The 18,774-nt window shown below is 46.3% G+C and overlaps 1 protein-coding gene across 6 annotated transcripts in view; it reads left to right on the plus strand.

Annotated features, from left to right (window-relative positions):
* Erich1 (glutamate-rich 1) overlaps window positions 1-16,232 on the plus strand; it is a 67,826-nt gene extending 51,594 nt beyond the window's left edge. For 3 of the 6 annotated variants that reach the window (XM_006253395.4, XM_039094599.2, XM_039094600.2), the window contains exons 4-6: window positions 9,592-10,020; window positions 12,942-13,133; window positions 15,811-16,232. In XM_006253395.4, the coding sequence (XP_006253457.2) occupies window positions 9,592-10,020; window positions 12,942-13,133; window positions 15,811-15,884 (695 nt within the window). In that variant the 3' untranslated portion in view covers window positions 15,885-16,232. Of the gene's footprint in view, window positions 1-9,591; window positions 10,021-11,188; window positions 13,134-15,810 lie in introns of those variants that run through there. The other 3 variants (NM_001127680.1, XM_039094598.2, XM_039094597.2) reach the window with 3 other exon arrangements.
* The last annotated feature ends 2,542 nt before the right edge of the window (window positions 16,233-18,774 follow it).

The following is an 18,774-nucleotide window of genomic DNA, read 5'->3' on the forward strand; positions in this document are numbered from 1 at the left end:
TGGATTTTGTCAAAGGCCTTTTCTACATTTGATGAGATGATGATGTTTTTTTTTCTTTCAGTTTTTTTACACGGTGGATTACATTTTCTGATTTTCATATGTTGAACTATCCCCAAATCTCTGGGATGAAGCTTACTTGATCATAGTAGATGATCTTTCTGATGTGTTCTTTGATTTGGTTAGCAAGTATTTTATTGTGTATGTTTGTAACTATGCTCATAAAGGAGATTGGTCTGTAATCCTCTTTCTTCAGTCTTTGTGTGGTTTGGGGATCAGGGTAACTGTGGCCTCATAAAATGAATTTGGCAGCGTTCCTTCTGTTTCTGTTTTGTGGAATAATTTGAGGAGTATTGGCATTAACTGTTCTTTGAAAGTCTGATACAATTCTGTGTTAAAGCCATGAACCAATTTTGGTTGGGAAACTTTTAATGCTTCTATTTTACTATAAATTATAAATTGTTTATCTTATCTTAATTTTAACTTTGGTAATTGGTACCTATTGAGAAAATTATCGATTTCTACGATGTTCTGTTCTTTATATACTTTGGATACCAATCTCTATCAAATGTGGAGTTGGTAAAAATCTTTTCCCATTCTATAGGTGTTCTTTGCCTTACAGAAGCTTTTCAGTTTCACCAGGTTCCATTTATTAATTGTTGATCTTAGTGCTTACACTATCGGTATTCTGTTCAGAAAGTTGTCTCCTGGGTCAATGTGTTCACAATAGACAAACCTTTATCCAAACTAACTAAAGGATGGAAAGAGAATATTCAAGTTAACAAAATCAGAAATGAAAAGAAAGATGTAGCAACAGACACCAAGAAAATCTAGAAATTATTAGGACATACTTTAAAAAATCTATACTCAACCAAATAAGACATCAAAAACTCAAATAATCCAAATTTAAAATGGTGTGTAGATCTAAACAGGATTCCCAAGAAAGGAATTTCAAATGGCTGAGGCTTCCATACCAGAACTGAGTTGTATTCAATTGAGTATTGCCATGGGGGGTAGGCAGACTGATGCTATGACAATGGGCTACTCTCTGCAGACTGACAATGGACCCTCCTTGCTGAGGACAATGTCCACACAACTCATTGAGCATGGAGAAGTCGAGCTGTTGCCTACATGGAACCTTCACCCCTTTGTTCTAGTCTCTTTGGTGCAGGAAAATACTCCTCGGCTACCAAATGAGAAATGTAGACACTAATCTAACCACAAAACCTTTGGCATACAATCTGTCCTGCCTACAAAATATGCTAGAACAATGATGGTGCAGAACGTGTAGGAATAGCCAGCCATTGTCTGGCTTGACTTAAGCCCACTCCATGAGATGGAACCCATTCCTGACACTGTTTGGGTAACCAAGAACCAGAGACTAGATGAAACCTAGGATAAACAATCCCTAAAATTATTCTTAAGGATATTCTACTACACTCAGATCAGTGCCTTATCCAGTCATCATCAGAAAGGCTTCTTCTAGCAGCAGCTGGGAGCAGATGCAGAGTGCTCTGCCTCCCGCAGGATGGGATTAAAGGCATGCACCACCATGCCCACTGTGAAAAGATTCTATTTTTTAAAAAAAAAAAAGAAAAAGACATGCTCCAGCTAGCTGCATGCGTTTAGCTTCTGTTAAACTGCTTGCTTGCTTTACTCCCCCTGCAGCTGCCAACCAGCAGTAGTTTTTCTGTTCTTTGCCTTTAAAAGATCCCAGCAAAATGCATTCCCGGCCACTCTGTGAGAAGCATTTCTCTCCAGGCAAGCACCAGCAGGCTTAGCACAGACTCAATTAAGACTTCGGTGGAGCTGAGTGGTCTTTGGGTCTCTACCCTGGAACAAAAGACAGCTCATCCTTCATAACAGTTCAAAGGAAAGATGCCCAGGCCTGCACAAAGACCTCCGTCATTGAGAGGCACTAGGGAAGGAGGCTCACTGGAGAACTGCTGAAGTGGAACCTTAGAAGATGAGACTGTCACCCGGTACAGACTGGACTAACTGAGTTCTTATAGCAGATCACTTCCAGACAAACTCACATAGAATCAGGAGCATGCCTGAGACAACATCCGGGTCTCTAGAACAAGTCGGCACTGTTGATATGCCTTTATCACGGAGTTCCGCTGTGAAGAACAGGAGAGGAGCAAAGAGCAGTGCTTCTGGTCTGGGTTCAGAAATGAAAACTGTACTCGGACCATCTACTGAGGAGAAGGCCGCTGGTCCCTGTGGGACAAAGCAGGAAGCTCTTTATCTGACACCTCTGATACGCAGTGAGCAGGGATTTCAATCTATCATTACTTCAAAAAAAGAAGTGTGCCATTAACCATGCTTTGGAGGCCTGTAGTTAAGTAGGGTGGGTTATAATTTCCTTTCCTCTGTGGCCACAGCCCTGGGGACTCTCACCCCAGGTTTCCTGTCCAGGGTCCTGTCTGCACTGGTTATTTTCACTGCCCCAGTGCTGGCTCGGTGGGATTGGAAACTCACATTTCAGTTTGTGAATTAACTGAGATTTATTTCGTGTGATGGCTGGTTTGTTATCATCATCCTGGTTGGATTAAGAAATACCTAGCGTATTAGCCAAGCAAATCTCTAGGTATGTCTGTGAAGGGGTGGCCAGAGACAGGGCTCAAAGCTAATCCATAGATTAATCCTTTGATGAGTTCATCGTATCATCGTGTTATTGGGAGGTGAAGAAAGGCAAGAGATGGGGCCTTGCTGTATGGGGGCTACTGGGGGACGGGATGTCATACTATCTCACCCTGATACTTTCCTTTACACACCTTGTGCCAAGAAGTGAAGAACAGCCTCTACCACATGCTCCCACAACCAAGATGCTCTGTCGGAGCCCACCCCTCTCCTCTAAATTGGTGGTGGTGGTGGTGGTAGTGGTGGTGGTGGTGGTGGTGGTGGTGGTGGTGGTGATAGTGTTAGAGGGACACAGAAATAAGAGGTACACTCGACTCCTTCCCACGTGCTTTTCAAACCTGCACTGTTTTAGACTGTCTAGTGAAAGTTATCCTTAATGGATGATGCAGTCAGTCGTCTTTCTAATGCCTGCCTTTCGTCTCTGCCGAAAACTGTAGCTAACGCCCCAGAGCACACTTACGGTTCTGCCCATAGCCCTGCCTCACGGAGCTGCCTCTGGCCACACATGGCTCTTGTACTTGATTAGGAAAAGTGAGATCTACAAGTTGGTCCTCCTGCCACACAAGCCACACTTGAAGTACACACTCTTACTCGCAGCCAGTGGCACCCACGAGGACAATTCCCTGTTGCAAAAGGGTGGCACCATCCAGACCTTTCAGAGCTAATGGGAGACCACACTGGAGGGAAGTGTGTGAGAGAACCAGTGATGCCCTTGGTTTGCTCGCTGGGGCTGTTGGAGCGTCAAGGGAGAGAGGGAGTTCCTGATGAAGGCCCAAGGCTTGTAGGCTCTGGTCTGTGGACCAGAGTTCGTCAGTTCAACTGGACCTGAGAATTTGCCGAGGACTACGGGAGCAGCGATGTTTTGCCCATTAATGCCTCAGGAGCAGAGAGGTGGGGAAGTCAGATGGACCTGCACACACTGGAGCCCAAGGAGCGGGGACTTTCAGTCCAGTGTGCCATGCAAACATCAGCCATGACCATCAGCACAGATTTCCTCTGTGGCCACCGTGGCGCCCGTGACCTGTTGTTTAGAAGTGAGAGCCTGAGCTATTTCCCTTATGCAGAGAGCACACTCCTCAGTGCTTAAGCTCTTCCATAGAAACCTGACTGCCCCAGGAATCAGACCTGTGACTCAGTTTCCCTTAGACTCCCTAAGCAAAGTGGCCCTGACAAAAGTTATAATGAAATATTTAGGATATACAGGATTATGAAAACAAAACCTTTTTTCATATAACACCAGACAGACATATATATGCAGTATGGGGTGGAAAATCACACCAGAAACTAAGTTGAAATTGAACTGGGTCATAATCCTTCGGCATCTTATTTTTGTAATAATTCTTATCTTGGGTTCATCTGACAACAGGATCACGGTCAGCTTCCTCTGATGAGACTTTTGGGGAAGCCATAGGTTGGAACTATGAGTCATGTCATAGTATTAAAGAAAAAAAAGTCATGCATGATGCTTGCTCTTGGCGGACTTGTGTTTAGTGCCGTCTTAACAGGTACAGAGACATACCCCAGGAGCCCAGGTATGTCATGAGCGAGTGAGGATTTAGACCTAGAGACTAGGGGTTGGGCGGAGAATGTGGGCGTGTGCCACTAAGAAAACATCCAGGTTGAGGATTCCTGCCAAACGAACCTGACTGGATTCTTGCTGAGGGAACGCAAGTGAGCAGACCTCGCCCTGGACGTGTAGAAAGGCTGATCAGATATGCAAGGCGAGGAGCATGAGGTGGGCTTTATGGCCAACTCGGCCTAGCAGAGGCCTTGCTTGGGCTGGAATTCAGATAAGCAGGTGGACTCCGAGGGAGGGTGGGCAGAGGGACTATAGTTTGGCCAAGCAGAGGCTGGAGAGATGGCTCAGAGGTTAAGAGCACTGACTGCTCTTCCAGAGGTCCTGGGTTCAATTCCCAGAACCACATGGTGGCTCACAACCATCTGCAATGAGATCTGATGCCCTCTTCTGGTGTGTCAGTGTACTTGTGTGTGTGTGTGTGTGTGTGTGTGTGTGTGTGTGTGTGTGTGGCATGTGTTTTAAATAAGACAAAGGCTACATTTTTCCTGTATGAACCTATGTGTCATATATTCATACACTATGTTGTGTTCTTCAAACCTGGGGAATTCTAGGAACTTAGGGTGTATAGCCACAGCATATGTAAAAGGTAAGGTCACATCATTGGGCTCCACAGAGGGCTCCCCACTTCCTCAGCCTCCCCTGGCACATACTGGCACATGAAATCTATGGAGCAATCCTATGGAACCCGGGGACAGTGCAGAAGCCAAGGTGCAGTGTGTCACTCCTAAAGTCTCCCCCATCATGTCCTCTCACACCCTTTAAGGACCCTGATCTTGATTCTGCCGACTTGGAAAACGCCTTGATCCTGGTCCTAGACCTTTGAGTGGGGTCATGGGGTCCATGTAGGGACACAGCAGTAAGCTCACTGTCTCTCATAATGAGCTACGTCCGTCACACTCATCTCGGCCCTAACCTGTTAGTAAAGAGCTTGTCTTCACACTTTCGGATTTCCTTCATATGCAGCAGTGTGATTCTCACGCAGTCCCTGTTTGGCCTTCTTTCTGCCTGGGGCCTGAGAGAGAGCCAACCCACTAGCAAATGGTGCAGTTTCATCATTTCTACCTAAGTTGAGAGGTTTTTGTTTTTTTTTTTTAACACATTAGCATGGCGTATGGCAGTAGCAGAGGTATTGTAGGTAACCCTTATGTTCTGAGTTTTCCTTGATTTTAATTAGATCAAAGACCTTGTCATATAGTAGCATCAAAATTCATCAAATATTTTCTATCACAGGGATAGTCTTATTAATATTATTAAGATCCCATTAAAGTTTTCTTAGCAGTACTCGTGAGAGGCCTGTTCTCCCCTACTGTGGTGACTTGAATGAGATCAACTCTCACAGACTCCTATGTTTGAATACTTGGTCCCAAGTTGGTGGAGCTGTTTGGAAAGGATTAGGAGGTGTGGCCTTGTTGGAGGAGGTTCTTACTTTGGGGAATGGGAAAGATTTCAAGAAACCCCACTCAGTTCCCAGGTAGCTCTCTCTGCCTTGTGATTGTGTTTCAAGCTATGAGCTCTCAGCTACTGCTCCAGTGCCCTGCCCTGCCTGCCTGCCTGCCTGCCTGCCGCCATGTTCCCCTCCCGGATGCTGTGCACTTTAACCCTTTGGAATCGTGAGCCCCAGATCAAAAGCATTCCTTGTAAGTTGCCTTGGTCACAGTATCCTATCACACCATTAGAAAAGTCACCAAGATACTCCCCTTGCAACATCCTCATCAGGTTTCAGACTGAAGAACAAGCAAGCTGTGGGTACCCTGTCTTTGGTTAGTAATGCTTATGCAAGCGGAACATGGGTTTTGGGGTTTTCTCTAAGTCCGCAGTACAATTCACAGGTGAACTAGAGTTGGCATTCTTTTTTATTTTTTATTTCATGTATAAGGATGTTTTGCTTTCACGTGTGCAACACTTGTGTGCCGTGGAGGACAGAAGAGGACCCTGGAGGCCCTGAAACCAGAGTTACAGACAATTGTGGGCTACCATGTGGGCACTGGGTACTGAATCCTGGGTCCTCTGGAGGAACAGTTAGTGCTCTTAGCCATTGAGCCGTCTCTCGATCACCGCCCCTTTAATCTTCAAGAAGAATATGGAACAATTAAAGTTTTCTATTTCTCCATCTACTTGGTGAACTGTTGAGTGTCTCTCTGAACTCCCTTTCTTGCAGAGAACCTAGCCTGCTGTATGGTGTCGCTCAAAGCGTCCTCTGCTACTTTCCTGATGCTGACAGCTGTGCTATCTCCCTTCTCTCCTTGACTCCTCTCACCAACTGTCAGTCCAGGTCTTTCTTTAAAATGTCATAATTGATTTGTTTCCTCTATTTGCTCTCCCTGTATTTGCTTTCCTTCTAATTCTCTTTAGTTTGCTCTTTGATCGCTTGCTTATGTTATTTATTTATATTTACTTTTGAGGTCAGATCTTACTGTCTCATATTGACCCAGAAACCTAGAATATTACCCATTCTCCTGCCTAAGTTTATCAAGTGCTGGGATTATAGAGATTCATACCATACTCAGTATAGAAATAGTCCTATGTATGCATATGTGTATGTGTGAACATGTATACATGTATGTGCATATGTGTGTACATGTATGTGTATATGTATACATGTATGTGTGTGCATGTGTGTATATGTGTGTACATGTATATGTGCATGTGTATATATGTGGACATGTGTATGTGTACATGTATATGTGCATGTGTATATATGTGGACATGTGTATGTGTGAGTGTGTATGTTTGTGTGTGCATGTGTGTATTTGTGAGTGGGTGCATATGTATATGTATGAGCATGTGCATGTGTATATGTTATGAGTGTGTGCATGTGTATATGTGTGAGTGTGTATGTGTATATGCGGGTGCGTACGTGTATGTGTGTGTATGTATGTGTGCATGTATGTATGTGTGTATGCGGGTGCGTACGTGTATGTGTGTGTATGTATGTGTGCATGTATGTATGTGTGTATGTGTGCATGTGTATACACACACACACACACACACACATATATATATATATGTTATTCATTTTATTTCTCAGTACTGATGATAGCCCAGAGTCTCCTTTTATTAGGCAAATAGTTCAGCACTGAGCTATATCCCTGACCACAGTCTTGTGTCCCTAGACTCACGTGACATAAACGCTCACTACTGACTTTCCTTCTTCTTCACATGGTTAACAAATACCTTTCAGAAGCACTTAGTGACTGCCTAGACTTCTTGCGATGTCCTAAGTTCAAGATTAAGCTAAGGTTTCCACATTATAAGGCCACATATGTTTAGTCGCCTCAGCATGGAGGTCAGACGGGCACAGCCAAGCATGAGCAGCCTGCCTCACGTCACCCATGTGACCAGAGCACACTTCCCAGGTCTGGGCTAACGGTGACTTCTTTAAGCTTCCCTGTTCAATAGCGCACGCACGCATTTATCCAGAAACGTGTCATAAATGCACCGTTCGAGAGCTGTTTTGCTCCTGCCACCGTTTAAAATTAATACTTTGCAGTCTTTAAGGTAGCAGATCGATATTGTAACCATTCTTAACAACAGCCTTCCATATTATGGCGTGACCACTTGCAAAAGAAATAACCCACAGAGAACCAAGCCGGCAATTAGTGCCATCCTGAAGGTGGTTTCCAGGGAGGAGGCACACACAAAGATCCTGGAGAGAACTGAGGACACAGCCTCCAGCCACCCTCCTTAGTGAGCAATCAGGACCCCACACACCCAGGGCCCCTGTCACGCCAGCTCCCAAATGGCCCTCCTCTGAGATCATAAAATATGGATGGACTCTGTTCTCCAAATTAATGACATTAAACACTTTTAAGACGCCAGAAGGAACACTCTTCCGTCGTGCGGCGAACCTGAGATAAACAGTTCCATAAACAGTTGTCACTTTGGGGACATGAATGTTTAATAGACCACTTCATTGTCAGGGATTCAAAGACACTCGGAGTTGACATCGATCCACCAGCCACACTTAGCAGGTTCCTCATATCGACTCATACTTGCAAATGAGATGGAAAGATGTGCTCTACTGAAAGATCTACCAGTGGCTAAGGAAAGCAGTGTGTGAGCTAGACCATAATCTAATATCATGACTTCCCGAGGAGTAGTCTTGGCCTCACGTCAAGTTCGAGGTAGCAGTGGGTTTCATAGAAACAGTTACTAAGTACAGGAGAAAACTGTGAACTCTTCATTCCAAAATAGCAGGGGAGTTGCTCACCACTCCCACAACCCAGCGTCTAATCCAACAAGGACGCTGAGCTGAGGGGTGGTCCACGTCAGGTGAGAGGCAAGGCCCGGAGCTCGCTAGGAGACATATGCCGTGTGATTTGACCATGATGCAGCCTCCTGTGACCGCTTCAGCACCTCCCCAGAGTTAGTTAGCTGTCCAAACAGAGAAAGGACGCCCTGCCGGGTGCTTTCCCTGTCGGGTCAGTAAGCAGCTCTTTATTAATCTTGGTTTCTTGAGGGTGGACAGCTCAGAAATCTCAAACAAGAATTTCCTAAAATTAGAATTGTCAAGAAACCAAAGCACGAGGTAGCGTGACAGGCTCTATAGTTGCTGGGCCCGCAGGGCATGAGTCACCTGTGATGAGAAGAACGGGTTGCGTCTTCGGCCTGTGTGCTAAGTGGCCCGCCAAAGGGTGAAGCGGGCGTGTGGTGGTGTGCAGAATTCCGTCATACTTTCACAGTCCCCGTATGCACACTGAAGAGAGCTGTGCACTGTGAGGCCTTCCGCATGGCAGCTGCTGGCCATTCTCCCACCTGACCCTGAGTGCAGTGTCCCTTCCCCCTCCTCCCCCCATCCATCAATGGGCCTGTGCTGCTCCTAAGATAGCTCCGTGTGTCTCCGTGGTGGGTTGCTCAGCTCCCGCAGTCCGCTGCGAATGTCCATTCCTGTTTAGTATTAAACTCCTCACGCTCTGAAAGCAGACAGCTAGAGACACACCTGACACAGGAACGAGAGGATCTCAGATTTAAAGCCAGCTTGTCCGGGCTTGATAGGAAGCCCCCCATCTCAGGAAGAATATAAGAAAAGTTCATACGTTTTTATTCCAGGGTCGTGGGGGATTAATCTTGCACTAATAAAACGACAGTTACATCCCTAAAAATATACACTAGATGTCACAATTGTAACGACCGCACGGCCGCACGTATGTTTTTTGTAGGGCAGGAAGAATAGAGTGTCCGTTTGAATTGCAGTTAACACTAAGGTTTAGGTGGTGTGGTCAGTTAAGGTAAAATTAGGAACCACTGAAGTCAATTGTTCAAACTCCTTTTTACTAAAAGTATAAAAATCCCGATGGCAAACGCATTTAAGTTAAGTGCGGTTGTCGTGGTTCTATCATCCTAAAAGTCACCGTATTTGAATTTTTTAACAGACCCGGGTCTTCCTGACCAGCCGAAACGACGAAGAATTAGACGACACAAGTCAAAGAAGAGTATTAAAAGCCTCGGTGGTGTTACCGTAAGGCAAACGGAACTAGAGACACAGCGAGAGAAAACGCACCCGCCACATCCAGATGCCCCCGCCATGAGCAGAAATAAGAAAAGGAAGTGGAGGGCAAAGCTGAGGCTGAGGAGGAAGAGAGAAGCCGGCTTAGCCGCCAGGGCCTCTGCGGCCAGCTTCACCTACGAGCCCGAGAGCAGCGAGGAGGCAGAGGTGGAGGGCGATGTGGGAGGAGAGGAAGAAGAGGATCCCGAGAGCTCAGTTGCAGACCCCGCCCAGGAAGACACTGAGCTCGCCAGCAGCAGGGCGGACAGCCTCCTGAGTTTTCTGAAGTCAACACAAGAAATCTACTTCTACGATGGTAGGCGTCCCTACCCGTTTTCCCCTTGAATAATGGCATCCATTTAGTACTTGGGAAATAGCCAGGCGTAGTCAAACGCTTAGACCATTACAGTACAAACCGCGTCACAGTCTTCGTCTGACCCACTTTTCTCCTCGCTCCGGTGAAATGCCCGACAAAAGTAAATTGCAGGAGAAAGGACTTTTGTATCCATGTTACTCTACACATGATGACGAAAGCACTTTCTGCTGGGGAGTGTAGGACAGACAGCGGGAGTTTTAAGCGGCTGCTTCTGTGACTTCCACCGTCAGGAAGAAGAGAGCCGTGAATGTTTGTCCTCATCTGTCTTTCTCCCTCATGCAGTTCAGGATCCCACCCTGCTCAGTGCCCACCCACAGTGGGCGGAACTTTCCATTTTAATTATCCCTGACCAATAGAGCCCACCATGGACCTGCCCAGAGCCCCACCTCTCAGGCAGTTCTAGTTGACAACAGGGATTAACCATCACAGCATTCAAAGTAAATAGTAAGTTTCAAATCAAAACCCAGGAGATCACAACTTTGTCTAGCACGTAGCTATCTTAGCCCATGGATCCTACAGGTCATTTCTCCTGTGCACCTTGTGGGAAACAACAGCCGGTGCAGTGTAGTTGGGGCTCCCACCGTGAAGCTGGGGTTCCACGTGTAGATTGGGATGCGTTGCTGTTGGAGGCTGTGTTTCTACACGAGGATGGCTGTAGCTGGCAGCGCTGAGCAGCCGTCACGTTCATAAGCGACTAGAAAAGAAAGCCACACAGCTCGCTCCCAGAGAGCACTCACTCTTATCTTCCTTATACTGCTTACCAGTGTGAGTTTTCAGTAAGCATTGTTTTTTAAAGATTTATTTATTTAATATATGTAAGTATACTGTCGCTGTCTTCAGACACACCAGAAGAGGGCACCAGATCTCATTACAGATGGTTGTGAGCCACCATGTGGTTGCTGGGAATTGAACTCAGGACCTCTGGAAGAGCAGTCAGTGCTCTTAACCGCTGAGCCATCTCTCCAGCCCTTCAGTAAGCATTTTTAATTAAATAAATGTGTGTGTGTGTGTGTGTGTGTGTGTGTGTGTGTGTGTGTGTGTATGATCTGCAAAAGTAAAGACTTATTCTCATGATTGACAGTTGCTCATTTTTATAACGTTTCATCAGCAACTGACCTAAGGACCAGAAAGAACAAGGGCCAATCAGGATCCACCATGATCACATCGCGAACAGGATGTTGGTGCACACTTCCATTTAGATGACGTCACTGGCGGTCTCTAAGAAGAGGCAGTGAGCTTAGATACAAACTTCAGCCAGATAGGAAATGTCCTTAGAGTACCGCTGAGAAGCATCTGACGTGAGAAGTAACTGTTTACGTGCTGATGTGAAAACATTACCGTGATGTGACCCGCTCCCTGACACGCCGCAGGTCTAACACTCAGGTGACTGGCGTGCGGGAAGAAGGCAGATGCAGCAGGAGCAGTTTCTGGAGATGATAGCTCACCTTTTCAAAGCAGACATGCCATACTGCAACAAGACCGTCTTAGTATTTATTCTAATGCTGTGAGGGGAGACACCATGACCAAGGCCACTCTTAAACAACATTTAATTGGGGCTGGCTCACAGGTTCAGAGACTCAGTCCATTATCATCAAGGCGGGAGCATGGCAGCGTCCAGGCAAGGACGCATGGCACTAGAGAACGAACTGATGGTTTTTCCATTGGATTAGCAGGTGACAGAAAATGAATGCCGCGCTGGGCATGGCTTGAGCATTTGAAACCCTAAAGCCCGCCCCCAGCGCCACACGTCCTCCCACAAGGCCACACCCACTCCAAAAAGGCCACACCCACTCCAAAAAGGCCACATCTTATAATAGTGCCACTCCCTGGTGACCAAGCATTCAACTCTGTGCACCTACAGGACCATCCCTACTCAACCCACCCCAAGGACCCTTAGAGACAGCATCACACACGAGCACATTGTCTAACACAGAGTGCTGGTAGCGAAGAAAACTCTAGGAAAGACAAAAACAAAAAACAGCGCATGCCACAGTGGGTTCGAATCCAGCTGCAGAAAGTTTGAAGCCAAGCATAACAGGGAAGTGGGACGAGGATCTCCATGATGTTAAGTCAGACAAGGCAGGCGCGGATACACAGACGTCGTTTCTCTCATGTGGAAATACAAGCCTTAGTTTACAGACGTGTGTGTCTAGGGCCTGGAATGGGAAAGGGGGACCATACAGTGGGAGGAAATGATCCAAAACGTGTGAGGGGGCGGGGCAGCTGACCGCGTGGAAACATGTGACACAGCAGCAGGAGGGACTCATTAAGGACCACAAAGATGGTGATGTCAGCGGGCGGGGCGAGAGCCAGGTGTACACATGGAAGCAAAATGGTGTCCCCCATGAAATCTGTTACTCCGTGTGCAAGCTAAAAACAATAAGTAAATTGGGGAAAGTTTAAAAGATCTTAAAAGGAGCCCAAGAGAAAAACTTTTTCTCTGTCCAGACCAGCGGACCTTGGGGAAGACAGACAAAGCCGGCCTCTTAGGAGAGGGTTTTCTTGATTAGCACGAAGCGGTCAGAACTCTTACTCCATTGTTGTTCTCAAGGACCCCATAGCGTGCCTTGGGCTTGGTTTCCATGTCTATTTTTCCTGCTGTTGTCAGTGACTCAGAGGATAGTGTTGTGCTTGGAAGTTTAAAATACGAGACACGTCCACAGGCCGCCTCTCCCAAGTCACTCGAACGGTGGCACTTCGATGCCTTTCCTCCCAGAGTTCTATTCCCATGCTGTCCTGGGAGTTCGTTATGGACCTGACATGCCGCACATCTCACCCCCAGGAATGTGTCCATACCCGGGGACTCCTAAAGGAGCGGGAGTTTGTCTTGCAAGTAACTAAGACCCCGTGACTCCTTTCAGAAGCTTCCAGAGAGGACCCAGCTGTGAGCACAGAAGCTGCTGAAGAGCTGCTTCGCCTCCTTGAGTCTGGACGCTTGCCTCCCGCAGACGTGCTCATCCTGGACCACATGAAAACCCTGCTGCTTCTGCAGGACACCGAGAGACTGACGAGCGCCCTGAAGATGTTCCCCGAGCACTGCATGATGCCTCCAGGTAAGCACCACAGCGCCTACCCCTCCGGATCTGGGTGTAAAACAACACTCAAAAAACAGAACCCACAGAGAAAGGGGCTTCGCGCGCTTCTGACTGGCATAAAGAGATGTCTCACAACGTATCCTGAAACCGATACGCCATCTGATATTTGGCCTTCGAGTTAGCAGTTTTGGGGGGCCAGTTGCTCCAAGTTTAATTGGAAGTGGAATGATTCTGTCTCTCTCTTTTCTTTTCTTTTCTTTCCTTTTTTCTGCCGACTTGATAGAGGGTAAAGTTTTCCGTCTTCCAGAGATCTCTGTTCCTTGTTGAAAACTCAGCATTCATACGCTTAGGAAGAGCACTGAACTGCTGTGGTGATCTTTCTTCCTCTCACTTCTCTGACTCTAAACTGTAGCATGTAGTATCCGGCTTGGTGTGTGGCCCTGTTAAGGACCCAAGGTTTGTTCAGAAGGGACGGAGGAGTTTGAGGGTTAGGGTCACCTAGATGGAGCTGATGGGAAATGGAGGACAAAGGCTTTTTTATGACAGATGAATGAGGATTAACAGAGATGAGGAAAAGAGACCGGAGAAGGCGTGGGACTGAAGAAGCTAACGGATACGGAAGTGTGCTCTTGGGGAGCACAGATGTGTGTCAGGAGAGAAGAGGGGCTGCAGATACGCCACCTCCTGACAGGCCAGCAGGCAGTGGGCCTGTTTCATGCCTATGGTGTTCAGTATCTGACAAATTTAATATGTACAATGAGGTTTTATGCCAAACTGCAAAAAGGTTTAAAAAATAAATAAACCAAGTTACAGAGATGGCTGGGGGGTGGTGTATGCGGAGGGCATGAGTGTGAACCCCAGCTCACACTTAGAAGAGTAGGAATGAGAGCATGGGTCTGTATATCCTGCAGTGCAGAGACACAGACCCCAGATGACTGGCCAGCCAGCCTGTCCAAATGAGCTTGCCTCTCAAGGAGAGCCCTTAAAGAAATAAGGTGAGAACCCGGAGAGGAAGACACCTGCTTCTCCCCTTGCCTCTGCCTGTGCTCATAAGGTGCAGACACAAAACACACACACCACAACACAACACAACATACCACACACAACACAACACAGCATACCACACACAACACAACACACATCCCACCCACAACACAGCACAACATACCACACACACCACAACACAGCACAACATATCACACACACCACAACACACATACCACACACACCACAACACAATACAACACACATACCACACACAACACATACCACATCACAACACACACCAAATCATAACACACGCAACACAACGCACATACCACGTAACAGCACACTTCACACCACATAACCACACACTTCACACTACACAACATACACACCACATAACAACATACCACACACACTACATCACAACACACATACCACACAACATCCATAACACGTAACTACACACTTCACACCACACATAACAAACACATAGCCACACACTTCACCCAACATATATCACACCACACAGCAACACACCATATATACCACACACACACACACACACCACACTACACCACACCAAAAAATGTTTTTAAAACCAAAAAGAGCAAACTGTATACAGCTAGTTTTGTTAAGTTAGACTACTATGAACTTGATGAGAGGAAATTAATTTTTTTTAGTTGTCCTGTTCTGGCATGTTTTGTGTGTATCCGGAAACAAATGGAGAGTGTGGGCAGGGGTGGCTGCATTGTGAAAACCACTGCCTCTGCCCTGAGGTCACTGGGCAGATTCCATTTCAGGCACATTGGCCATCAGTAGTGGATGGAACTGAAGCCTATACACGAACCTGTCTCTGGGGCACAAGGTCCCTCCGTGCACAGGTTTGCTGAGCTGACCCGTGTCACAGATACTTAGGGATAAGGCAGGGCTGTCTGTACGCAGCTCTCCTTGAATTCACTGTGTGGAAGCTTACATTATCCAAACAGAGAGCCAGAAACCTAAGGAGCGCTCAAACACCTTGTCCATCAGCCAGAACCAGGAAGTATTTGTGTGAATTAAAGCGGAAGTTGCACCCCTCCCTCAGCACCGAGCTCCCAGAATCTACCGCATACTCCACAGTTTGGAAGTAAAGATCAAAATGCTCTACATCAGGGGCAGCCCTGGGGTCTGACCAGACCTGGGCGGGGTCCCCTGGGCCCCCACTCTCTGAGACCTCCAGTCTTCGCGTCAGCCTGTATTCTGTGTAGCTGAGAACTTTAGAAGCAGAGCTCTCCTAAAGTAAACTCTAGGAGGTGTGTCCGCCCTGGAACCCGGAACTCACAGGAACGCAGGGTGACTGCAGAGCTGACGTCTGAGAACAAGCCCGACTCAGGCTGCAGCTCCCTTAGGAAGGAGGAGCAGCGCTGGCAGGTGATGTCAGAGGTGACCTGTCTCCCCGCTGAGCTCTGGCTGTCCTGACACAGCACTGGCGTCATCAAAGCCACAGGCTGTGCAGCTCCTGGTCCACACTTCTTAGAGTTCTTCTTTCCTTGACACAAATGTCAGTTGCCTTTTGTTTCTGTTTGCACTGGGTCCCTGTCAGCTCGTACATCAAGAGAGCATCTTATTAGATTCGGGATTTTCTCTGGGCCCAAGGGCTAACGCCTATAAAATCATTACCATTTGTGATTTTATTTTCGTTTGTCTTGCCCTTGTTTTTGCCTTCCAGACCATGCCAGAATAATCTCGGCTTTCTTTAATTATTGGATCACGCAGATTCTTCCTGAAAAACGCAGTGAATAAATCATTGTCACCTGAGAAGAGCTGTCATTTAACACGGAGTTATTAGGTGCGCATAGGATGCGAACTGAGACTCCACGATTGCACATAAAGAGTTATTTATTATTTTTATTTTCGGCGAATCAAACCCTGGAGACATTGAAGACATTTCTACCCTGTTATTTATTTCCGTGTTTGTATGTCATAGGTAAGGTATCCTCTGAGACTTTAAGTGAGAAACTGGGGTAAAATGAGAGCATTTACTTGCTTACCGTTACACGTACATTGATTTACTTCATAAAACTAGATTGTCTTTTGATGCCTGTAACAGAAATAGATATTTTATTAAATAAACTATATAGTTTGAAGTTATCATATCTGTGATAAGATTATAAATCACCTTGTGTACGGAAACCCAGTGCCTAGGGAGGCAGCCCGGCTTGTAGACGCACTAGCTACGCAGGGCGATGCCTGCAGTTTGGCCACTGAAACCCAGAGCTGTAACGGCGGGGCACATCCGCAGTGGAGGCCCAGTGCTACACCCACGGCAAGATGGAGGCCCTCCCAGAGGCTCAGCAGCCCGCTCCCTGCAGTATCAGCACAGCAGCAGAATCATTCCTGCCTCGAGAAGGGGAAGGCAGGAACCTGCTCCTGAAAGCTATTCTCCGACACCCACCGCGGCACATGCGTACGCACACTCACAGACACACATGCACACACGAAAGCTAACATTTTCTAAGATGCGCTATGGGCATCATAAGTTCTATACGGGTCCCGAGAGGTTTACACAGTTTTGTTACAGATAAATTGATTCTCTTCCTGATTATCTACATTAGAAATCATGTAAAGAATCTGTTATTCTTTCTTTCTTTCTTTCTTTCTTTCTTTCTTTCTTTCTTTTTAATCTTCTTTGTACTACGGTTCAGCCACCAGTTCTACGTTCTAAAAGCCTTAGTCACTCAACTTCACAGGTGCCGGGGAGGACATGGACTCACCGGGAGTCGTTAGCTCTACCCAGGAAGACAACATGAGTATGATTAATATGGATAAAATAAATATGGTCGTCACCCAGTCGTAGAGTGGTCTACGGCCTCACTATCCCACTGTGACGATCCTCAGACCCTGGCTTTGTAAGTCTGTGCCACCCTGCCCAGCTTACTTTGTATCCTTTAAAAATGAAACATTTATTAGAGGTGTCCGACACATAGCTAAGGGGCTACCTGCTCAGGGTCTCTGTGCACATAGCCAAACACACAAAATTGTAAACATACTTACTTAAAACAATAAGAATCTTCCTCCCTCCCTTCCTCCCTTCCTTTCTTTCTTTCTTTCTTTCTTTCTTTCTTTCTTTCTTTCTCCAGTTTTGGTTTTGGTTTTTCAAACCTGGATTTCTCTGTGTAGCACTGGCTGTCCTAGAATTCACTCTATTGACCAGGCTAGCCTCAAACTCACAGAGATCCACTTGCCTTTGCCTGGGATGAAGGGTGTCTGTCCCATGCCTGACCCTTTTAAAAAAAAAAAAGTGTATGTTTAAGTATGAAGGCTGTAAATGACAACATTGTGTCACAGTATCAATGTATCATGTCCTCTATACTCGGACACATTTGTGGCTGTAGTTTTACAGGTGATGGCAGCTTCCTGTTGTGCGGTGCCCTCGGGTGGTCCGTGCCCATGGTCACTAGCGAGTGACCTGCAGCCATCGTCAGAGATGCACCCACCCACCGCTGCTGTGGTGGTGATGGTGGTGGTATTATGTTGTTGCTGTTGTGTCATTGTTGTTAAGGCCAGCTATAAGCACTGCTTCCTTTGGGAGATTGTGCAGATTCCCAGAGAATCACAGGAGTGCTTGCCTGATTCATGTCTAGGTGTTGTGCCCCTGGAACTGGAGCTGTAGATGGTTGTGAGCCACCGTGTGAGTGCTGGGAATCGAACTCAGGTCCTCTGGGGGTAAAAGTTATAATTGTTCCTAACCACCAAGCCATCTCTCCAGTCCTTTAATCAAAAAAAAAACAAAAAAAAAAACAAAAACAAAAACAAAAAACAAAAAGAAAATTAAGTACAACCCTAATTCTATCGTAAAAGCTAGTTATATGGTCACATCTTTAATGGCAAAGCCAAAACCATTTTCTGATAGCAACTTTGTTAGATGACATAGGGAAATCTTGGCAGATACAATGTACACCGGAAAGGGGGCAGAGATTTCCAAAGCGAGCTTGTCTTCCTAGACTACAGCCAGCAGACTGAAGAAACGGGAAAGTCTCTAGAAAGTTCTGGGGAGTAGAAGAGCTGATTTTAAAGTAGCTTTGGCCATGGGTGACCACACTCAGCTTGTGGTTTTACTAGAGGTGTTGATAATATAAAGCCACTGAAGAAGTGGCTTCTCTAACTGTGTGAAAGGATCGAGAGGTTTATATATGCAGTAAAGCACCCTGAAGCAGGTGCTGGAGAGAGGCATCTCAGCAGCTAAGAGCAGTTCCCGATTATGCAGAGGACCTTGGTTCAGTCCCTAGCACCCATACGGTAGCTCACAATCATCCACAATTCAGTTCCAGGTGATTAGATGCCTTTGACCTCGACGGGCATCAGGCATACGCACAGTGTGCATAAATACAGGAAAAACATTTGTGCACATAAAAAATGTTTAAGCAAGAATTTCTGTCCATGGTCTGCATATCTTGTGTAGTTATCATTGCTGTCCTGTTGATGACAGATAAAAGAGAGGGACTTGTAAAACTAATCAAAGTTGATATACAGTATCGACCCAAATTTCACATTTAATGGGGCGTCGTGGCATAATACATCAGGAAAGCGTGTGCACAGGATCATTAAAAGGATAAGAACGGTATGTATATCATCAGGTCTGAAGTTCGTAAGAAGCAAGCATGAAGCATTGTCGATTCCAGAAATGCCCTAA

This window comes from Rattus norvegicus, chromosome 16, assembly GCF_036323735.1.
Source record: "Rattus norvegicus strain BN/NHsdMcwi chromosome 16, GRCr8, whole genome shotgun sequence".
Lineage (NCBI taxonomy): Eukaryota > Metazoa > Chordata > Mammalia > Rodentia > Muridae > Rattus > Rattus norvegicus.